Consider the following 24,082-nt stretch of genomic DNA (forward strand, 5'->3'; position numbering starts at 1 on the left):
CTGGTCATTTGTATAGCCCAATTGGGACACATCAGAAACAATTGGCAAGGTTATCATTAAAGGAAATACGCTGCACTGTAATGCAAAGGCCACCAGATGGCGCCAAGCACACCAAAATCAGTCACTTGCCACATCCTGAGGCCCCTTTCCATACTAAGCTGAAAGAGCAACAACTAACTCTCAAATGTTTTGTTTTGTTTTTTTGTTTTGTTTTATGTAATATAATTTAGGAAAACAATGAAAAACAATTACTAAAAATTTCAGATCAATTCAAAACTAAGGATAACTCAAGTAGGCACCTTAATTTATACTGAGTACAACTCTTTCCATAAATGACCCTGACCCAAGGTGAAAGTACATTTTACACTGTGACATAGTACACAGGTAAATGTGTTTGTGCACCCTATACGTGCATACGTTTCACACGACCCTTACCATTACTATGCAAGATGCATTCTGATCTTTTATTTTTGTAATGTTGGTCACAACCTATAAATTTCATAACTCACCAATGGGACACAACCCATAGTTTGAAAAACTCATTTGTTTTAGCCATATTTTCCCCTCTATTAAAGGTGCACAATTTCTTTGACACAAAACACACAAGATCCCTACTCTTTCTTTGGTTACTATAATCGTTCCTCTGCGGTATTAATTTCTCTCAGTACCTCTGGATTCCTGAATGGCTTTCAGAAGAGCCTGTTTTATTCTGAGGCCCCATTTTTTTTTTGCATTCACATCTTAAATAGGATTTTATTTTTAAGATGATATGCAATATATTCATTAAAGTATTTGATAACTGAACAGCTGAATCAAGTGAAGAAATATAAGCCTAAATCAGGGAACCGTAGAGTAAAAAAATGTTCCTACTTTTATGGAGGAAGAAATGAAACCTGAAGCAATGAATCTCTAATTCTACCCTGAGCTAGCTCATTGCAGATGTAGGCGAGACCTCACAGGTGTGGACATTCAGGCCAGCACCAGTTCTCCCACGTTGTACTGCTGGCCAGACGCGGGACCAAAGCACCCTCAAATCTGCCTTAGACTGAGCCTCTTAGATCAAAATAATCTCACGATAGAAGTTTCATCTGGAAGCCATGTGATTTACCAAAGACCCTTAAATCCATTTTGAACTTGCCAAATCCCTACTTTGAATTCCTCTTTCCTGTTACTTATTTTACAGCAGTTCATTATTTGTTGCCAAAGGAGGGGGAGAAAACATCCACAAGTCAATTTAGAGAATCTATCGCAAATGAAGCAAAAGTTTTATTCTAAGGGGAAGCTTTTAAAAATGCCAAAAATATTTCAGCCAACCTCATCGATTATGGTTATAATATGTATCAGAATACAATCAGACCCCATTGTATTCTGATATATATAGTCATATATATATCTCGCAAGTTAACCCTTTATAACAGCTAAAAAAATATGTATAAAATGTAGCAAAGGTTCATTCTTCCCTTTGCAAAATGAGATTAACGCCTCATACCCCCTTTCAACTTGACCTTGACCTTCAGCAGTCACACTTTCACTTTTACAATAAGTAGCAAGGCTGTTAACATTAATATTCTCTGCTGCAACCACAATCAAGTCTTCTATTCTTTGTATTTAGGTTGATTTTAAGAACTAAAAAAAAAAAATAACCAGCATTTACATTTTAAAAACCAAAGGAAAGAAATAAAAGTATAAACAGTACTAGAAATATACTCAGACCCAAATAAAAATATCAGGAGAAATCTAAAGTATGTGTTCAAGCTGAGAGCAGATATAGCAAACATAAAGAAGGTAAACTTATCTCTACAAAACCTTATAGTTACAAATATAAACAAAAGGGGAGTATATAATTGGTAAGAGAATAGAATGACATGATTAGATCAAATCTATTAAAAGCTATGAAAGACAATAATTGATTCAATACAAGTAATCTGCAACTGGGTTTGTTCAGTAATCTACTGGAGGTCTTTGTCAAAATCTTCTGACAAGCTAATTAAAAGAAGACAGTTATACAGCATTTTGTGTTTACCTTTGTGAAATGAACCAACTCATCTTCAAGTTCCTATATTCATATTTTCTCCACCACCTTGTCATGGTGACCTTTACAGTTCAATACTATGAATAAACTGAAAATTCATCTAGACAGCTTCAGAGTCACGATGAAAATAAAATGTCCCCAGAAAAGATTTCTAACCAAGATTTAACTCAATGAAGTAAACATTAACTGAATGCTGAATAAATCCTGGAAATTGCACAGAGAGAAGCACACAAATAAAAGTCAAAGTCGCTGCCCTTCAGGAGCTCATGATAATACCAACTATGTTTAAAATATGTAGTCTCAAATTTTCATTGTTATGTTGCCTTTTAATTTTTTTTTTTTTTTGCTGCGTTAATGGGGCATATTTTCCTCAGGAAAATTATGTTTCTTTTAGAATACTGAATTCCTCATAGCAATATATATTCACAACCAAATCCCAAAAAGGTTACTAAATAAGAAAAAGATGGGGAAAAGGTTGATTTTATTTATTTTTTGCTGGTCTTAATACATATTTTCTAATAATTTTGCAGTGGTTCCATAGGATAAGCTGATGCCCTGAGGCTAATATAATTTATATTTTCCCCTTTGCCCGACAAATCAGTGGAAACCAGAATGAACTCTTCTTTACACCAGTAATGTCCTTCAGGGTCATTTTTGTTTTAACAAACTCTTCCTATTGAAGATTCAAAGTAGGCCAACTTTTCTTCTGCTAATCCATCTCAGACTCAGGCTCACAAGTAGGCCAGGAAGCTTGGCCAGGCCAGCTGGTTTTGAAAAATCGTATTACAGGGTTTGGAGCGCTTTGGAAAAAATTCTTGAGTATACATACTTTGAAGATAATAGGCAATCAGAATCTGACTAATGTGCCAAGAAACATTTCTTTAAGCAGATAAAGGAGCACCAAGTTACTTTTTAAAATATTTTTGAATATAGTAAATCTCGGGAGAATCAATAAAAATGTTTAAGGTAGAGAGAGATTTCTGTTCTTGGCATTGATTCTCAGTTTAGATTTTTAAATGAAGCCAAGGTAACATTCCTATGACACAGATGTCCTTTTTGTCGTTTTAGTTTTACTATAATAGATTATAAGATAGCACTTATTATGTGCCAGGCCTAATACTAAGCACTTCACAAATACCACCTCACTGGATCCTCTTAACAGCCTTAGGAAGCGGATGTAACTACTATTTCCATTTTGCATATAAGGAAATTAGGCATCATTAGGTGAAGTAATCTGTTCAAATATAACAATCGGTGGCAGAACTGAGATTCCAAACCACCTAGTCTGTCTACAGATTCACATCTCTTAACCAGACATACTAAAGTTTCTGAGTGTAAGCTTTGATATTGAGATAACGTTTGTGATGATTTATTTTTACTTTAATCAAAGTAATATATGTACTAGACCTAAAAACTGAATAATAACCAGCAATCTCCCACTCACTATTACTCATTGGATTACTACTGACTCACAGCAACCCCTTTTAATTTTATTTTTTTTCCATCACATAATTCTAAAAATAAAACAAAACCTGCTTTTTAAAATGCCGAAAATATTTCGGCCAACTTCATCAATTATGGCTGAGATCTGATTGTATTCTGATATAGTCTCATATACATATACATATATATATAATCATTAATTAACCCTATATTGTAACAGCAGAGAAAATATGTATAAAATGCAGCAAAGAGCCAATATTCTAGATCTAGTGTGTGCTTATTCCACCTATACACAGTCACAGGGTTGGCTTTGGGAACTTACTTTCCCTCCTAACCCTCACTTTGCATCATCTGCAAAATGTGGGTAATAACAGTATTGACCTCAAAGAGATGATTGTAAGAATTAAATGAGAAAATGTCTTAATGTCATCAGCACGATGCCTGACACATAAGAATCCGGTATGTGTTAGCCATATATAAAAATTCTTACTTTGTGATTACACCTTGTAACTGATTTTTTGCCACCCTTCACTTATAAGTTGCCACAGGATTCTATAACCAAATAAAGAATCTCTAAGTATTTCCAAGTGCTTTCATGTTAAAGCATAAAGCTTTGATTTCGAACTTGAAGCTCTTGCCCAGAAAGAGAAATCGGTAACACCAACTTGTATTCTATCAAAATGGAGGCAATATCTCATAAACTAACCTTCACTATCCTCCTGATGCACTTCCTTTGGCCTCCACCTTCTCATCTGTAAAGGAGCAAAATGCTGAAAGATTATTTCGAATGTTGTACAGTTAAACACATTGTTAGAAGTTAACATTTTACGAAACATCAAAAATGACAGCAATTACACTGCCAACTCTTGAAAGCTGGAAATATAAGACCTAAAATGCTATCCAAAATTTAGTTTTAAGAAACATAGCGCTAATATTTGATTCTTCACAGCAAAGGGCATAATGATTACTCCTCGGACAATATACTAGATTGCCTTTTCATGTTACAAAATAGAGTACAGAGTCTGATCCCAGCTTTGTAAAAGTTATAAAAATTTAGTGTGTTCAATTTATTCATAGGTATTAACAAAAATAAAAAGGTCCGTGGTTAAGTGTCACAAAAACTAAACAAAGTTAAACAGGTGTTCTTATGGCCCTACTTTTCAAAGTGTCTTTTGTAAACTAATATGCACTATAACATATCACAGGAGGGTTAGCCTAGGCCGTGTTTCCCAATGTTACTCGTCGATAAAATATTTATAAAAGAGCGGCAGGTGTCCAAGGAATGTACCCAGAAGAGACAGCTGGGCATTTGCAATGACTCACACCCTTGCCATCCAGCCCTAGACACCATCACTTTTTGAAACCGTTTTTTCTTCCTGGCACCTCTCAATCGTCCAACTAGTAGCCTTTTCCCAGTACTCATCTTTATAACTTCCATGACACCACTGATCATTACCGTCACAAAAATGGCTTTGAGAAGCAGGATGACACAGTTAGGACCTGAGAACCTGTCTTTCTGCTCTTGGAGTCCTTGAGCCAGCATGAAAGAAATCCAACCAGCCTGTTAGAGAAGCCTAGCCAGCCTCCACCCATGCCAGCCGCCCCAGCTGACGTGCCACATGTTCCCAGCCCAGACAAGCTCCCAGCTGAATGCAGCTGCCTGAGGGACCGCAGCCAATGCCACATAAAGCAGAAGAGCCTCCCAGGTGAGCCCAATCATCCCACGGGATCAAATATATCTTTAGAAAGATAAAAGGTCTGTCTGCAGAAACTCATTGAAAATAAAATGGTGACGTCTCTGGGGTTAGGAGAAGGACTTGAGTTCTTCAGGATCAAGTTCCTGGCTCTATTCAAAGAGGTGACAGAAAATGGGTCTTATCACAGAGAATGCAGGTAGCAAAGGGAAGACAGGGTACTTGGGTTCCCACAAAAACGGTTCCACAGCATCATGTGGGCACACACTACAGTGCAAAGCCTACTAGAGTGAACTAAAGAAACCAGTGATAAAGATACCACCCTCGAAGACTGCCCATTGAAGAAATACCTAAGCAAAAACTAAGAACTTGGTAAGAAAGGCATGAAGTAAAAGTGGGATATTTCAGCGTGAACTAATCGATATAAAACCACATCCAACCCACGTGAGGAAGTTCCATGCCAGACACACAGTAGTGCTGGTACTGGTTAAAAGTTTAATAAAGAGGTAAACACAACAGAATATATAGATGTCAAATTATAATGTACACCTGAAAATTATATAATTGTATTAACCAGTTACCCCAATAAACTTAATTTAAAAAAAGAAAAAATGTTCAATAAAGAAGAGACAGAATACTATAAATATCTAGAACCTACTGTATTTCCTCCATAGTTTGCTTCATCTCATCTTCTTAAAGTCCTGTGTCAAAATCTCTAGTTCTTATAATACAAAAATCTTTATTGGTAGAGAACAGACTTTGGGGTTAATATTCTGACATCCAAAATTACTAGAAGTAATTTAACTAAAAAGACAATGAAAAAATTTTTAAAGGTACATGTCAGTACAATTCAGAGTCAATGAAAGTCATTTTTCACCTATGAAAATGGCAAAGATGTTTCTCAAAGAATAGGATAAAATTTGGCAAAGTTCAAGGAAACTGCTGATGAGTAGGTGATGCATGCGGCTGCTCTGGAGGGTTACGTGGAATACATATTCAAAGCGTTCAACACGTGCATACTATTTTTACCTAGACATCACTTCTCTACAATTTTCCTAAGGAAATAATATAAGGATTAAATGTTTTAGCTACTTAGGATATTTACTGCAATGCTGCTTATAATAGCAAGGAAAATTCTAGAAAAAGCTTCGGTGCACAGCAATAAATGGATAAATGTATACTTGCATAATCTGTACAAAAGAATGCAGTAGGTCTCTTTATTGGACTCCGCTTAACATTCGCACAACTCTCCAGGGCATGTCTCTTCCTGTCAGTCACCTGCAGGGCCCCACAGGGTCTTCAGGTAGATGTGCAAAATGCTGTGCTGAAGGGCCAGGCGAAGCTCGGGATGGTAGTAAAGTCTTGTGTAAGGATGAGGCCTGATGCTAGCAAGCTATTGTGCCACACAGGACCGATTCCAGGAGTCACTTGGCACGCCTCCCCAGCAGTCATGTTTGTCCCTGTGACCAACTATGCCAGAAGTGCCTGTTCACGGTAACTGTGATTTCAGTAAGTACTAAAGTAACATGATTTTCTTTAAAAGCACTCCAACTAATTCTGAGGCAAAGCCAAGTTTGTGACCACTAATTTAGAACCCACATAAAGACTGAATCTTTCCTGGGCACACCCTCAGAGATGACTTTTTTCTTCTATGCGGCCTCATCTTTCTCTTCTGAATTTGATCAACTTCTCATTCCATCAAGGGAAGAAACTGTTTTGGCTGCAGACTCATGGGAATACCTGCTTTTGGGTTCCTAGGTGACACTGTGATACTGGGTATGGCCTCCCTTGCTGTAGTCCCAGAAAACAGTACGATGTACTGGTCAAGAGTACCCTGGCCCAACACAGTGTGGTTCTGAATCCCAGCACCACCACTTCCTAGCGGTGGGACCTTGAGCAAGTGACTTAATCTCTCTGTGCTTCAGTTTCCTGAGTGACCTAGCCCTGTGAAAGGGTTACAGAACCTACCTCACAGTGCTGGTGGAAAAAATAAATGAGCTAATGCACATCAAGTGCCTACCTAGCACAAAGGAAGTGTTCTGTAAGTATTAGCAGCTGTTATTATTTTTCTTGCTTTTTTAATGAAACATCCTGCTCAGCTCCTAGTGCAGTGTGCTCAAGAGTTGTCTGGCGTGTGAAAGAATGAACACGCGGTCGTGTTTCCTCACCCAGATCATCTCCGAATGCCTCCACTTGGTATGGCTTTAGATCTAAAGCTTTCCACATATCTTTCTGAATGCTACATCTTTCAGTAGATCCCTTCACCACAACTTTCCATCTACCCTCTGTAACAAAAGCTGGGAAGTAGAGGGAAGCAACATGCAAAGGACTCATGTAGGATTGATGGGATGTAGACAGCGCAGGGGAAGAGCGGCAAAGGTCAGGCTTAAAGAATGCCCTCCAAACTCCTTAGAAGGAAGCCACATATATATTGATAGTTTGAGATATGTATAAGAAAAGAATGTTTCCAATGGCATAAAAAGCCATCTGCCCTCATTTCTTTAGCAGGCAGAAGGCAACATGGTGGGTTCACAATTCATATTGTCTTCAAAGTATTTATTATTTAATAATTCTCTCTCCCTCTGCCCACCCAGCTGCTCTATTTGTTTTGCTTTTCTGATCATCTAAAAGCTGAATACATTGTTTTTTGCTATGAAGGATGAGAATAAACACTAAAACCGATACAGGTGCTCAGGCCTTCCCCGGGCACTGCGTCTCTGAGGACTGCTGGTCTCCAACAAGTGCAGTTTCCCTGGGGCTCCATGGGTAGTCCTTTTGCAGGGTCATCGGTAAATCCATGGAGTTAAAATGCCGCTGCCCATCTAAATACAACATGGACTCTGAAACACAAGAGAGAGAACCATGGAAAAACTTGCAGCACTTCAGAAAACCATGATACGAGCGCGAGGCTACTCAAGGACACTGGGACAGCAACGAGAATGTAGAACTGGTGCCAGACGAGCACTGTCAAACCAGAGGGTGTGCAAGGTTCCCAAGGGGGTGGGCCTCTATTCTCACCCCTTTCCTTTGGCCAGACCAGTCTTCGACCACCAGTGCCTGCATGCAGCTGGCACCTACCCTACGGACAACAGCCACGTGGGCAGAGCAGCCACAGCCATCTGTGGACCATGAGGTGTCCTGGGGCTGCAGAAACTCGAAAGCACCATCTCCTAAAGATATGCTCTCGAGTTAACAGGCATCTGTTAACGCCTAATTTTCCATGACAATTTAAAAGGAGAAAAATCTCTTTAAAAGTTCTCTCCTTTGTCAGCAACTAACCAACACTGCTGCTTACCTCCATACGTTCTGGGGAAAACCAAGGGCACATCTTTCTCCGACATGAACGTGAAGTGAAAGATATTGGTGGTCGTATGCTCTTTATTGTCCAGAGAGGCCACTTCACTATGTACTCTGACTTGAATGTAATTGCCTTGAGTAAAGCAAACCTAAGAGATCAGAGACATGACAGTCAGTCAATCTCACTGGGAAAGGGGAACAAGGCAGTCATAAGAGATGCAGTGGCTTTAGAATATAAAAACTTCTCTTTCAGGCCCAAATGATAAAAAATTCTACTTTACCTCGTCGCACACCTACCTGGGAAGAAAGAAACAGCAACGATCCAACCTCGACGGGTTTCTGAAACATGATGTCATCCACTGCTACTACAAATGGTCGGGAACCACTATTGGGGAAGGCAGAACTTGGGGTCAACTGCAAAATTCAGATGATCTCTATTTTTTTCCCTAACAATGAGCTGAAACAAAATTTAAGTGATTAAAGAATAAACCTAGAGAAGGAGAAATAATCATACCACTGAGGAATGGTAAGAGAAGCCAGTGGGATCAGACCTACGCCAAAATCACTCTATCCCTTCCCTCCACCATATCATCGCCTCCTTTTCTCAGGTCTTTACAGGTGTACGTCAGAAATACTGTGAGTTCAGTTCCACACCATACAGTAAAGTAAGCACTTAAATCAAGTGAGTCATAATCTTTTTGCTGGTGGAGGATCTTGCCTTCGATTTGTAAAAAAAAAAAAAAAAATGCGACATCTGTGAAGCGCAACAAAGTGAATCACAATAAAACGAGGTATGCCTGCAATGTACTAACCTACCTAGTCAGAGCTGCAGTCCTAAAATGAAGATCGAGCCCAACCGGTATCAGTGTGGTATTTCTTTTAAAACACAACGTATTCACTAGCACCTCCAGACTGGTCTATAACGTTTCATTCGGGTGCAGTAGTATAAATCGCGTCTCAAAAGCTATAACTACCTTAAATCTAACTCACCCAAAGCTACAAGCAGTAGCCCATGCAAGTTCATATGCTTTCCTCATGAGGAAACCGCCAAAGATCCGATTGAAAATGTTCCTCTCCTACAGGATATAAAATAAATATTAACAAATACAAACTCATGGCCACCCTTATATACAGAACAAAGGAATCAATGCCATAGAAATGGAGGCCAATTTAAAGGTGTCAAATTATAGATGAGTATCACAGATTCAAGTTATTCTATTTATATTTTTCACCAAATTACAATACCTGAGGGTGGCAAATTTCCAAGCTCTTCAGCTTTGAATTCTCCATCCACACTGCATTAGGGGGCAAAACTCGACTTCGAAAACTTGCAGTCCTGTACAAAGGGAGAGTCAGTAAAGCCTGTTAAGGACATGGTTTGGCTGCTGGAAAGTAAACTATTTACAAACATTTCCAAATACGTTCAGGCAAGCTTAGTTCTGGAGAAGGCCAAGGTTTAAAGGCTTTCCCAACATGGACTCTTGCCAGCCTAACTTACTTTGAATCCAGCGTGCTAAGAAACATCTCATGTATAGTCGTCCTCTCTTCAGCACTGGGAGCCATTTTCAGTAATGACGTGGAGTCGAAGACGATCCTTTTCCCCTTGTTCACTGGAATGTGGGACAACAGAAAGAGCCACAATCAGGAGAATCATACTACACATTGGGGTTCCTGATCTGGGCTGCTCGGGATCCTACAAAAGCAGTATTCCCAGAGAGCAAAAAGCCCACTGGAACTTACACATACATCCCACATAAAACTGTTGGTGATTCTTTGCTTCCACATGGAATTCGTATCTGCTCAGTGTGAAACCACTTATAACTATCCTGACCTAGTGCCCTGACCAGCAGTTATTTCATTAAGATACATTTCTCATTTCATTAAAAATGAGAAAACAAATGACTTCAATTAATAAATATTGGCTGATTCATAAAATTGTCCAAAATATGGACTCCACAGAACAAAAAATAAGGTATTTTTAATTTCAGTGAATTCTTGGCATTATTAAGACATTTGACTGGTATATGAAGTCCATACATACTCTTACATAATCTCCTCTACAGTACAGTCAATGTGCTTTTTAAAATTTATCTTATTATAAACAAATTAATATACATTCTCCTTTTCTAAAGAGTTCTTCTTCCTCAGGACCTTCAGGGATGAGTGGGTTTACAAATGCCGGCCTAAAGAGAAGGAAAGAGTACAGTTAAAACGTGCCATCATCTAATAAAAATGGAAGATGAACAACTACCCACTAGTTTTAAAGTCTTTGCTGTTCGTTTTGGGTAACACTTACTGACGGCTTCGCACAAAAATGTAGAATAATTAGGGGAGTCTTCTGGTTACAGTTTTATCTGTACACCAGAAAGTTCACATTGCGAAAAGGACATGGCCGTTTGCCAGAATGTTTCACCTGACCCTAATCATGAGGAAACAGTCGAAATAGGTTGTAGAACATTCTACAAGACGACTGGCCCGGTCTCTTAAAAAATGTCAACGTCTTAAGAGACAGAAAATGGCAGAGGGACTATTTTAAATGATAACCAACTGCAATACATGATCCTTGATCAGATCCCAACTCAGGGGAAGAAGCTACAAAGGATATTTCAAAGACAACTGGCAAAGTCTGAATATGGATCATACATTAGATCATATATTTCTATCACTGTTAAATATCTTGGATATAATAAAGACACTGAGGTTATGTAGGAGAATTATCTTAGTCTTAGGAGATACATGCTGAACTATTTCTGAGTGTAATAGTCTCAACTTACTATCAAATGAACCAGGGGAAAAAAATGTGTGTGTGTGTGTGTGTGTGTGTGTGTGTGTGTATTTATACAGAGGGTGGGAAAACAAGGCTGGTAGTAAAATGTTAATTGGTGAATTTAAGTGAAGGGTATGGATATTCAATACATTATTCTACTTTTCCGTAGGTGACAAATTTGTTTAAATAAAAAACTGAGTGAAAAGGAAGATAGTATTTCACTGTGGTAGAATCCAAAAGTTTGATGAAACAACAATGGAAACAAAAGAAATGAAAAATGGCAGCTTATGAAACTGAAATATATCAGCTCAGAGAGGAACTTGAAGCAATGGCCCTCAGTGCTGGCAAAGGAGCCAAAGGCCAGGCACCAGGAGCGGCAGGTCAGCTGGGGCTGGTGGGCAGACTTAGACCACATGGGTTTAGTTTATTCTTCACTCAGATCAGTCACCGAGGTGTTTTTCAATATCAACACAGCTTTCCACATCAGTTTTCCATGCAGCTGAAAAGATTTCTCATCGCAAACTCCTAACTCAAGTTTCTAATACCAACTAGACTTCCCATAGGCCTCTAGACTCTGTCCTGTGCAACCTGCAATCCTGTAAGACACCCTCCCGCCCAACTCCCACACATACAATGAGTTTTTTCTCAGTTTGAAGGCCCTGGGTGTAACTGTTTTTAGGAACCAAAATTCAATTTGAGAGGAAAAAAAAATAAAGGATAAAGCCAAATAAGTGAAAGCCTGTACAGTTAAACTTGTCTTGGAGATGACAGCATGAACTCATGAGGTTGGTTGCTTGCTTGCTTTTCAATATACATCCAAGCTCTGTCCACTGAAAAGGCCTAGACACATGACAGAGGAGTAACAACATACAGGTCTAGCACCCAGATTTTGGTCTCTAAATACTGGCTCCCACTAAAAGGAACCCAGGACTCCTTGGAGAAGTGGCTGATTCTAGGCCTGGCACAGAAAATGTATAAAATAAGCTCAAGACATGTTATTGCTCCAGAGTAGCCAGGTATCAAAGACTAGTAGGGAAATGGCCAAAGAGTTTATCACAGGAGCCTCCACTGACCACACATGGGAACTCTGAGCAGCAAGAACAATGGCCGCAATTTATTTAAATATATTTACTACATTAAAATCCATGAATTCGCAATGATACTTTTTTAAAAAGCCAAAAACATAGAAAAACCATGTCCTTACTAGCTAGCAAACAGACTCGTTATTCTGCAAGTGTGCAAGTAAAGGGCAAGAATAAAATATTAATGTTCACTTTCATTTACAAACCAAATTGCCCTAGTTGATAAGGGAAATGTCTTCTTTACAGAACACCAGCTAACATCAAAGGAATGACAGAATTTGAGGATCACTTTACACCCCTGCATGATTAAAGCAATGATCATCAGTGGACATTAAGATCCCTGGGAGAAAGACTGATGGGGACCTAGCTATGTGCAGATGACAAAGTATACTTTGGATGTACCCTGCATTGCACTACACCCTGTAGATCATTGCTGATCATAAGCAGATTAACTGGACTTGACAGTGGCAAGATCAGTATGTTACCACTGGAACTCATCCATCAATTTTAGCATCCCTATGAGTGGGACAATCTATACCTCCTGACATGAAGCAATATGAGACACCGGATACATAGATAGCATTACCTACGAAGTGCTCTTGCCAAATACGTTGAACGGGAATCTAATCAAGGCTTTAGATCTAACTTCAGTTTACAAAAAATACCCGGGGTAGAGAAACAAGTCCAAAAAATATATACCATGAGGAAGCGACAAGACAAATCCAGACAGTTGGACATTGTATAGAAAAATCAATATGGCCTTACAACATGGTGACACACAACTATTCTGGTATAAAACAGCCTTAATAGACCGTAGAACTCTGTGAACACACTAAAAGCCATTAAATGGTACACTTTTTATGCGTTAATTGCATATGTTAACTAAATCTCAAGAAAGCTACTAACAAAAAAAATCAGGCTTAAGAGTCAAAAAACCAAATGTAATATGTGGGCCTCATCTGAATCCTAATTTGGACAAATCATTAAAAAGATATTTGAGAAAAACTAAATATGAACTATGAGGATATAGTAAGGATTTCCTAGCATTTCTGTTAAAACGTGCTAATGGTTATGTGGTTACTTAAGAAAATATCCTCATTTGTAAAAAAGCCTACACTTAGTTATTTAGAGGTGATATGTTATTATGTCTGAGAGTTGCTTTAAAATACTATAAAGAAAATAATATACTTTAAAAAAGATGAAGCAAATATGGCAAAAATGTTAAAATTCTTAAGTCTAGGTGATGAGTACACAAGCATGTTATATTCTTCTCTCCAGTTGTATGTATCTTTGAAATTTTTCAAAATAAAGAATTAGAAAAAAACAGCAATTACCCTTTATTTTCAGAGTCACGAGCCACCATTACAAATGTTGCCTCCAAAACAGGATCATATTCATTGTCATGTAACTAAAGAACAGAGGAAAGAAAACACAGATGTAAGAAACGCATTTCCTGGGAAGACTCACTATGGTTCTAATAGATAGCATGCATGCTTTGAGAAAGGCAGAAATAAGAGAAGTGCATTCAATAATCACCAGCTGCTGGGATGCCAGGCACAGAACCAGGCACTGAGTGGGAGTGGCAGCATTACCCAGGAGCCTGTGGGCTGGCAAGGAAAAGATCCCCAAAATCCCCACCAGTGCCCTGTGAGGAGTGCTGAGAATAACATGAATGATGGTCTCTGGAGCTATGCGTGACTGAGACCCAAGGGCTAGGGTCACAGAGGGTCCTTCTGCATCATTTCACTGTCCTGTATCATGCAGACTCCTGGCTTTCTTCAGGTCTACCTGTCCTCACAACGGCATGCAGAGCCAGGTGGCCCTCCCACCGCTCCCACAGCATGACTATTTCCAGGGAACTTTGGTGTGCCAACTACCAGCGCATGTTTGTGTTTCCCTAGCTGAGCCCAGGGGCTCCCAAGAGAGGGTTAGATCAGTGATAATTCTGTAGATTAAGCTAAATATTTATAATGCACAAGCCTTTGAGGTTTTAAGGTGTTTCTTTATCTCCTAGAAGTGTGTACTCCCAGGACAGTAATATCATTACCTGAGGGTATGGTCAGTTCCTTCCTCATCACTATTGCTTGTTCAGGCCTTATCCCCTTCCCCCTCGACTTTCTTCCAGCATCTGCTCTAAGCCTATTGGTCTTATATATGAAGCCTTCGCCACAGAGCCCAGATGCCTCTCCAGTTCTCCAAACACACCGTCCCGCACCATTCTCGATAGCCACCCTAGCTGGGAGGCCCTGCAATGGACCATGCTGTCACCTCCCCTCCCTGCCTGTCTGATGCCTTCCTCATGGCTGCATTCCTCAACACACCCCTCCCCACCCCTGCCCCATCCCTACTCCCCGGACTGAGCTCACCATTCCCTCCTTTGTTTGCCAGCTCAATGGAAACAAAGTCCTCTCCTGACTTATGCTGAGAGGTTCTCAAATTAAGACAGGTGGATACCACCCCTGTAGAGGCATTTGGAAATGTGTAGAGCTGGTCTGGGTTGTCATATGGTTTGGGGAACATGACTAGCTGGGCTGGGGTAAGCAAGGAGCTAAACAATCACAATGCAGGGGACAGTCCTGCAGAAAAAGAATTTTCCCACACACAATGCCAACAGTGTCCCTGTTGAGAAATACTGTCTAATACTTAATATACTATAGAACAATCCTTTATTTGTGTGGTGGCCTCCCTATTGCACCACGGGCTCCCTGAGGACAAAGAGCACTTTCATTCACGTTGGTAGCCTAAGCACTCAGCGCAAAGACTAGCAGATGACAGCCACCTGATCGATCACTGCCTGACGTATGACAGAGGCAGGTCATTATTGAGAACTCCTAGAAAGTAAACTGCAAGAGAAGGGAGCTGTGTCTTGCTCACAGCTGTATACCTAGCACAGAACAGGCACTCAGCCATAAATGATTGCTAAGTGAATGTTAAGTGAGTGGGCTCAGTAACTCATACCCAGACCCTGTTGTTGAAGAGCAGACAGCCCAACGGAAGGGAAAGCGTGTTCGTACACAGCTCTGTGGAGTGGAGGTTGGCAGGTCAGAGAAGGGGTGCTGAGGAAGGTGTCATGGGGAGGAACTGGTACTATGAGGAGTGGGGGGGCCAGGAAAGGATTTGGAGTGGCCAGGAAGCACAGGTGGAATGTGGATATACAGAGCCAGAACGCAAGGATTTCAGGCAAAGGAAAAAGCGTAAGCTATGATACTCATCTACTCACTTACTGTTTAAATTATGGTTTATTATCATCAACACCTACTAGTGCCGAGCATCAGGAATGTAAAGATAAACAACCTCCTACTCTTATGATGCTCCAAGCATCTGGCAATGAGCTCTTAGAACACATATAAATGATGTCGGCAGGAATACAGGTGCAAAGGTGGGTTGGAGCTAATTTACGGAGCACCTTGGATCCTAACTAGTCTAAGGAGTTTAGACTTAAAGCCACAGATAATGGTCACTGAAGGTTTTGGGGAAAGGGAGTGATGTGATTTAAGGTTGGCTTTGGAAGATCTAGCTGGCAAAAATATGTAAAATTAATGGAGAGATAACAGGCTAAAGGCAGGCAGACTAAGGATAGTTCAAGTACTCACACAAAAGGCAGTGAGGCTTGAAGGAAACACGGGGCCAAAGGGAAGAGAAAGAAAGGACTCTGGTGAGCTGCTGAGAGTAATGAACTTGAAGATTCAGCAAAGGCTGCACAGGAAAGGGAAAACCTAAAGTGATCACAAAGGTTTGGAGCTGAGGAACCAGGAGGTTGGCAAAGGGGAAACTAGAGGAATATCAGGATTAAAAAGGAAGCTGATACATTCAGTTTGAAACAGACTGGACTGGAGGTAGCAAGGCACATGTGGGCTGGGGGACATAACAGGTACTTGGAAAGGTAGGTCTTAAGGGTCAAGCCCAGAATAGAGATTTGGGACCATCTCCGTAGTAACGGTAATAAATTAACATTATTCCAACATCTGATTAGTAGTTACTGTGTGACAGGCAATGTACCGACTACTTCGCATGGGTGGGTTGTTTTTTCATTTCACCCTTACTGCACCATATAATGGGGTAGTGTTCCCATGTTGCAGCTGAGAAAACAGAGGCTCAGAGACAGTAAATGATTTACCCGCAGTCGCATGGCTACTAAGCAGCAGAGCTGGGATTTGAACCTGTGAGCACTCAAACAAGAGGCAAAGCACCAACCCCCAAACTCCCTGTCTGGAATAGAAAAGATCACTCAAGTATGAGTTATTAGGCAAAATGGCCAATGAGAAATGCAAATTTAAAACAAACATTTGTATTTGCCTGATATTAATTTTCATTGGCTCCTTCCTTCCAATAATTCCTATATTTACTTTTCTCTTGGACCTACTTGTCCAAGGTTCAAATTACCAAGATTTCCCAGAAAGCTGGTCCTATGCCAGGCATCGGCTGTGTGTGATGCCAAGCAGTCCAGGAATCAACCGTGAAGATTAAAAAAGAACATGGACAAATCATAGCAGCATCTCCAACTTTGTTGTTTTGTTTTAAAAATAGTATTCCTGTCAGTTTTAGCAACGTGGGAGTTAAAGAATCCAACTGCTTACATATATCATCAAATAAAAAAACTACTAATTTTGACAAATAACTTTAATTACTGCAAAGCAAGCTTCAGACTTTTTCCAAAAGATAAAATGCTTCATAATTCCATAATAGAAAAAATGTATCTGAATAACAGATGCACTGAATATTCTGGCATAACTGAATAGGTCATTCTTAAGTAACTTTTCATAATGAAATCTTGGACATACTCTGAATTATTTGATTTCTGTGCTATTATCCTCTTTGAGGTACTTTTTCTTGTCAAATTTCTTCATTTCTTTATAACGGCTATTCTGTGTTTTGCTCATTAAAGGAGCTACTCCCAATTTCTGTTACAGTCTAAATGACTGTTCTGGGATACACTGTGTCCCAAAAAGATGTGCTGAAGTCCTAAGTCTCAGTACCTGTGGAGCTGACTTGGTTTAGAAATAAACTTGTTGCAGATATAATCAGTTAAGATAAGGCCATACTGGAGAAGGGTGGGTCCCTAATCCAGTATTATTGATGTCTTCATAAAAAGAGAAGAGACATGAAGACACAAGACACAGACACAGAAGGAGAAAATGTCATGTGACGACGGAGGCAGAGATTGAAGTGTTAGAGCTGCAAGCCAAGGAACGCCAAAGATTGGCAGCAAACCACCAGAAGCGAGGAAGGAGCGAGAAAGGAGTCTCTCCTACAGATTTTAGAGGGAGCATGGTCCTGCCGAGACCTTAATTTTGGACTTCGAGTCTTCAAACTGAGGCAATTCATTTCTGTTGTTTTAAGCCACCTGGTTTATGGTACTCTGTTACAGCAGCCCCAGGAAACTAAGTGACTAATCCCATTCATACCTAAAATAACTCAGACCTCTGTGACATTCGCTGGGGCAAAACCAGCAACAAACACCTTAATATGGAGCTGTATGTGATTTGAAAGTAATAAACACTAAACATAAATGGAAAATAATGTGCCAGTCTTTGTCCAAGAGGAAGATTTCAATAACACACCATCTGTAAGTTTTTCTAGAAGGAGTGAACTATAGACCTGTCTATGGACAGATAGGTAAATAAGAGTCGCTTTCACGGAAAGTAGCAGGTTATACTGGAACAAGAGGTCAATCTGTGAAAACAAACACACCTGGAACATTTTGATCTTCACTTCCATGGATGTCTTCCCAACCCAACTAACATGGCCACTGAACTTGATGTCCTGTTCTGGGCTTAGGTTCTTCTTACACATGTCTGCAAAACAGAAAATCAATCTGCGTCCGTACCACACCCCAAATTTTCTGTACTATAAATGGACAGTTTCATCTGAAATTGTGGCAAATTCTTCTATATATCTTTCCTTCAAAACTAAAAAGGACTTTTTTGACATACAAAAAAATTTTGTTATATCTTTTTGCAAAATGTAGACAATGCGAACAATATAAAAAATAAAACTGGAACCATGCAAAACACTTCCACCCAAAGATAATTATAATAAATATCTTGGTATATATAGCACTCTAGACATTTTCATATGCATATATACATAAAACTTTCCCCATAAAAAAGAAATATTTCCTCTTACCTCAATAATATCTTGTAATTACTAAGAATTCTAAGTATGCATAGAAAATAATACCACTTACCAATTCTGTCCACCAGGGCTGTAACTATCGATAAAGGAGACATCTTAGTTGAATGAATTTTGGTGTGCGTGTAGCAAATAAGAACTGTAGGAAAACAGAAGAGAACCAAATAAAGGAAAAGCAAAATTATTCTCAACATTCATATCTATTCCCTGACATTTTTAAGAAGTCTTATTTTGTTTTGAAGACCCAATCTCTCATCTTCCAAGTGGTCTTTTATCCTAGGACCCAAGACTTACAAATTGAAGAGGTTTGGGAATCCTGTAATCTGACAGCCCGCTCACTTTTAGAACTGGTGAGGAAACCAAAGGCCAAAGCCCAAACCCACCATGTGGCTGGCTTATCACTACTCCACAGAGACACAGTGCCTAAATCAGCAAAAGATTCCAGCACTGAGTCTGACAGCATCAAGCATCTTCAGAAATGAGAAATAAATCACAAGGACTTTAGCTGCCTGTTTTCCTCCTGACTCTTTCCTAATCATGACACAATTATTTAGCTTAGTTATCCCTTCTTCCTCATAACACCCTCAGCACCTACACCACCCTGTGGGTCATCTGTATACTTCCCACATTTAGGGGTTTTACAAAAATATTTTCCATATTTTAACAAGCATTTTTATGTGCCAAGCATGATTCTAATGCACATTACAAGTAGCAACTCCTTTAAAGTTGTATCATACTCCTGTGTTTAGTGGCCTCCCTGCATCCCCCATGATTCCTTCGAATTTGTATAATCAACCTCAGAACTGGGTCTGTGCTCAAACAAGATTTCTTAAGTGAGAATAAATCCTTCTATCCATGCACCTGCTAAAGGATATACTGGGGGAATGAAAGGCCAAAAGCAAAAAGCTCCATTTAAAAGCCTTAGTGGTACCCAGAAATCATATGCATCTGACCTATGGCAATATTAGTGGAAATGAAGAGAAAAGATCTAAGAGCTAATAAGAAGGGAGACGTGACAAGACTTCACTACACCCAGGTTTCTAGCTTGCATGAGCGAAGGTGGTATATGTTTACTGAAAAAGGGAATGCAGGAAGAGCAGAATGGCCTGTTTTCAACATGCTGAATTCAAGAAACCTATGGCCCATCTCAATGAAGACGTCCAGTAGGCAGGAGGACAAACTGGTCTGGAACTCAGAAAAGCAGACCAGGAAGTGGACCTTCCAAAGCATTCTACATACTGATCGCAACTAAAGCACAGGAGTAAATTAGATTATTGCTAGAGAATGTACAGATAACAAAAAAAGGGCAGAAGATAAAACCTAGGGATAACTGGCATTTAAGGGATCAATAAAGAAAGAGGAGCCTATTCAAGAGACTAGGAAGGGGCAACCAGAGAGGCAGGAGGAAATGGCACCAAAGCCCAAGGATGAATCTGTCAAGATTAGGAGCCGCAAAGGGGCCAAGTTAAGTCCTGAAAAGTACTCCCCAGGTCACGCGATATGGGAGCCAGTGGAGAGCTTGGCATAGCAGTTCAACGGCATGAGGGGCAAAAGATATAACATGGCAGACTGGGAAATAACAGGAGGTCAGAGTACAGAGGCAGTGAGAGCAAGTAATTTCTTCCAGTTCTTTCCAGAAAGTTAGCTGTGAAGTGAGGAAGAAAGACCATTTGAAAGTGTTATAAAAGAAAAGTATTTTATCTATTTTTCACTTTAAGATGAAGAAACTTAAATATGTTTATAAACTGAGGGAAAAGAGAAGTTGAGAAAAGGCCTAAGATATTAGGGAGAAAGAATGTATGATAAGGCAAGTTCTCTGAATTGAAATATTTAAGAGAGAGAGAGCGCGCATGCGCGCAACCATGTATGTGTGTAATTTTCTATAAAGGCAAGTAAGAAGTTTTAAGCAGATTTATTTAATCTGAAGAAAAAAGAAGCTAAGTATAACGTTAACAATAGCCTTATGTCTATATTTTAGGAGCAAGCAGGGTGGCCCAGAGTGAGGTGCTGAAGGCCAAGTGGGGTCAGGAAGACATGCAGAGGGCAACAAGAGCAACAGCCCAGCATGATGCAGCCTGGGCGCAATGAGGAGGGTGACCTGCAGAAGGGGACCTGGCATGGCATGGGGTAGAATCCCAGAGAGGTGAAGGAAGCATCCATGAGGGGCTAGGGGTAGCATGTATTAGGGATGGTAAGTAAATGTATTAAGGATAATGGACCCAGTCGGAGAATAGAATTACAAATATAAAAAGGAAGGAAATAAGGATAAACCTGTGTTGTTGAATTGAAACTATGAGTGCAAGCCCATGGTTTTCACAAAGAGACAGATAAACACAGAAGTAAATGTATGTGGATGTGTAGATATTCCCAAGCTTGTCCACTGAAAGGGTGTGGGAGCAGTCATACCCCAGCAGCAATGACCACTCCCAGCACCCAGATCTTGGTTTCTAAATATCATTCTCCATTAAAAAGAAGCAGGGCTCCTTAGAGGTTTGGCTGATTCTAGGTCTGCGGCAGGGAAAGTATAAATGCGCCTAGAACATCTCTACTGTGTCAGAAAGTGAGGCAGTGCTCAAAGAATAATGGGGACACACTGAAGAAACGCAGAAGTCTGCTTGAACGGACTGGGACAGTCCTGGGACAACTTGAGAATCAAAATAGATGACAGCAACATATTATAACCCATTCAATAAAATAGGAATCCCTGTGTCCTATAGATTTTAAAGTAATAAATTGACAGTCTGGTGTGGAATGGATACTTATAAGGTTTCAAAGTACCCCCTACAAGATACTTAGTTACAAAGGAGAAATGAGCAACTTTACAGTGAAGAAGCCTGGAAGACACCACCTTCGTCAAGAAATCAAAGTTAACATTAAAGTAATAGGACAAATTAGAATTATGCACCACTTGATAAGATGCAATAAGAACACAGAATCCTTTCTGTGACAATCCTGCCAAGGATGCACACCCTGAATCTAAAATTGGGGAAGCATCAAACAAACCCAAATTGAGAGAAATTTCACAAAAGAACTGGCCTATAACCTTCAAAAGTGTCAAGGTCATGAAAGTCAAGAAGACTGAGGCACTATTCCTAACACGATAACTAAACACAACATGTGGTTCGGAACTGGATCCTCCTGCTATAAAGGCCCACTAGCAAAAGTTGAATGGGGTCTGAGGACTGAACAGTCTAATGTCCCAGTGTTATTTCCTCATTTGATGGTTGTATTGTGGTTATGTAGGAGAATGTCCTTGTTTGTAGGCAATAAACATAAAAATATTTGGAGGTGATGTGCATGTCAGCAACATATTCTCACATCATTCAGAGAAGAACACTTCTTTGCGCTTATTTGCAACTTTTCTATGAGTTTAAGGCTTCTACAGTTATTAGAAAGAAGGATTAATCACATTATAACTGTTGAATAGGAAGCTACATATTCGGGGGAAAAATTATGACATGAGGTAGCAGATGCCCTTCTTTTTCTGCTTTTTTAGAACATCCTCATGTGTGCAAGTTAAAGAAGAAGCCCTTTCTAGCCACAGAATTCAATGGATAGCTGTGAGTTCTACTTAGAAATACCAAAATAATACCAGTACCTCCCAAGCTATCAAGATCCTCAAGAATCCTGCCAAATCTGTGAAATAAAGAAGAGTAGGATTATACAAAAATCATGATGATTGCCCTTTAGAAAAATACACTTTGGGGTGATGAAAATATTCTAAAATTAATTGTGATGATGGTTGCACAACTCTGAATATACTGAAAACCATAGAATTGCACACTTTAAATAGGTGAATGGTTTGGTATGTGAATTATATCTCAAAGCTGCAATAAAGGAAAGAAATAAAATAAAAACAAATAATACGAATAAAAATAGTGCTGTGTTACCTTACAGTGTTTTGAACAGTCAAATATTTCTCTCGTAATTCAGGCTGACTGCCCAAAGGCAAGAGAACTTCGATATAACTGTCTTTCATTCTCCTAGGTGGCAGTCCATTCTGTGACTTAGCCAAAAACCTATGAAGTGATTTTCTGTCCTCCATTATTTTCACATGATCTCTGAGAAGAAAGGATAAAGCCTCATGAAACACAGGAGCAGTGCTACCCTGCAATTCCAGTGACATATGGGCCAGTCGGGCACCCTCAAAGGAGGAAAGAGAAGGTTTGGACCTACTTTATCTCCCCTTCCTTCCCTCCCTTTCCACCTGCCACTTGATGGAATTAAAAACTTCTGTTAAAATTTCTTAGAGTAAATAAGAAAAACATTTAAGTGATACCCAAATGAATCATATATGCACCCTCATCAAAAAGTGCATTCGAATAATAGAACATTTGAAATCAAATTAAAAATACAAAGATGGACACTATATATGGGATAAAGAATGACATGGCCACTGAACTCCACATTCCCATTTCTCACCTTGATGGTTCTCATATTCTCTGTGCCCCAGCTTGCGCGCGCATGCTCGCACGCGCGCTCTCTCTCTCTCTCTTTCTCTCTCTCTCTCTGCCTTCAATTTCAGGAAAGAGAGACAGAGGAGGAATAATGGAGTATATCCAAAAGAAGTATGGAAGGCAGAGCAGAAGGTAAAGAAGAAGAGAATGTGAGGGGACAGAAAGGAGAGAAAAAGAAGAGATGATTAAGAAGAAGAGAGAGACAAGGGAATAGGGAACGAAAATGTTGACAGTATCATTAATTAAGATGTCTTCCTAAGCTTCACTTATAAAGTATTTATTACTGCCAAAAAGGTTTAGCCTACAAAAAAATATATGGGATATAGGAACAAGTTAAACGGCACCAGGTAAATGCAGAATGTGAACCATTCAAGACAAATGGTTTGACCTCTTTAAAGGCAAGCTCATGGGGATTTAAAAAAAGATATTCTTCTAGATTAGGTAGATTAGGGGACAATAAAGAGTCATAACCACTGAATGCAATATGCAATTCTTTATTGGATCTTGATGTTTTTTAAAAACAAAGCTACAGAAGACATCCAAGGAACAGTTGAGGAATTCTGAATATGGAAGAGTAATACTATTAGGGAATTACTATCAATTTCACTACATAACAGAATGTCTCATTTGCTGGAGATATACTACTGCTCATTTTGTTACAAATGTATTTATTATTGGAAATGTATGCTAGAGTGTCATGATACCTACAATTTACTTAGAAATAGTTCAGCCTATACATATATAAGCAAATCTGGGAAAATGTTTATAAGTATCATCTGATCCAGATAGGACATAGGTATTCTTTTTTTTCTACTTTTCAGTAAATTCAAATTTTCACATAAAAAGTTAAGAAGCCATTAGAAAATTTCTATCCCAACAACAGATTATGGTATGTCCAGTGATCACTCGTGCTCTTTCTTTTTATCTCACTTTAGTCTCAAAATTCTGTGCACCGAGAGAGATATTATTCTATTTTACATCAGGAAAATACTGAGTGAAAGACAAAGATTGCATGGGAACCTGGTTAGTTGTGAGCTGACAAGAAGCAAGAAGTCAGGATGCATGACATAGAAAAACCAGGAAAATTGGGTTCAAGTCCCAAACCCCAACACTTAAATCATTTGCTCTGAGCTTCAGTTTCGATATATGTAAAAAAAAAAAGGATGAGAACACATACC

General features: G+C 39.4%; 1 protein-coding gene across 1 annotated transcript in view; it reads right to left on the reverse strand.

Annotated features, from left to right (window-relative positions):
* Window positions 1-720: 720 nt before the first annotated feature.
* The window catches only part of ACOT9 (acyl-CoA thioesterase 9), a 32,357-nt gene continuing 8,995 nt past the window's right edge, over window positions 721-24,082 (reverse strand). Inside the window, 13 exon segments of the mRNA XM_016136931.2 lie at window positions 721-7,923; window positions 7,925-8,009; window positions 8,465-8,615; window positions 8,764-8,851; window positions 9,457-9,542; window positions 9,712-9,802; window positions 9,965-10,076; window positions 10,582-10,649; window positions 13,650-13,723; window positions 18,007-18,110; window positions 18,503-18,586; window positions 22,046-22,083; window positions 22,338-22,508. Coding sequence (XP_015992417.2) covers window positions 7,842-7,923; window positions 7,925-8,009; window positions 8,465-8,615; window positions 8,764-8,851; window positions 9,457-9,542; window positions 9,712-9,802; window positions 9,965-10,076; window positions 10,582-10,649; window positions 13,650-13,723; window positions 18,007-18,110; window positions 18,503-18,586; window positions 22,046-22,083; window positions 22,338-22,508 — 1,234 coding nt within the window. The 3' untranslated portion in view covers window positions 721-7,841.

This window comes from Rousettus aegyptiacus, unplaced genomic scaffold, assembly GCF_014176215.1.
Source record: "Rousettus aegyptiacus isolate mRouAeg1 unplaced genomic scaffold, mRouAeg1.p scaffold_m13_p_9, whole genome shotgun sequence".
Lineage (NCBI taxonomy): Eukaryota > Metazoa > Chordata > Mammalia > Chiroptera > Pteropodidae > Rousettus > Rousettus aegyptiacus.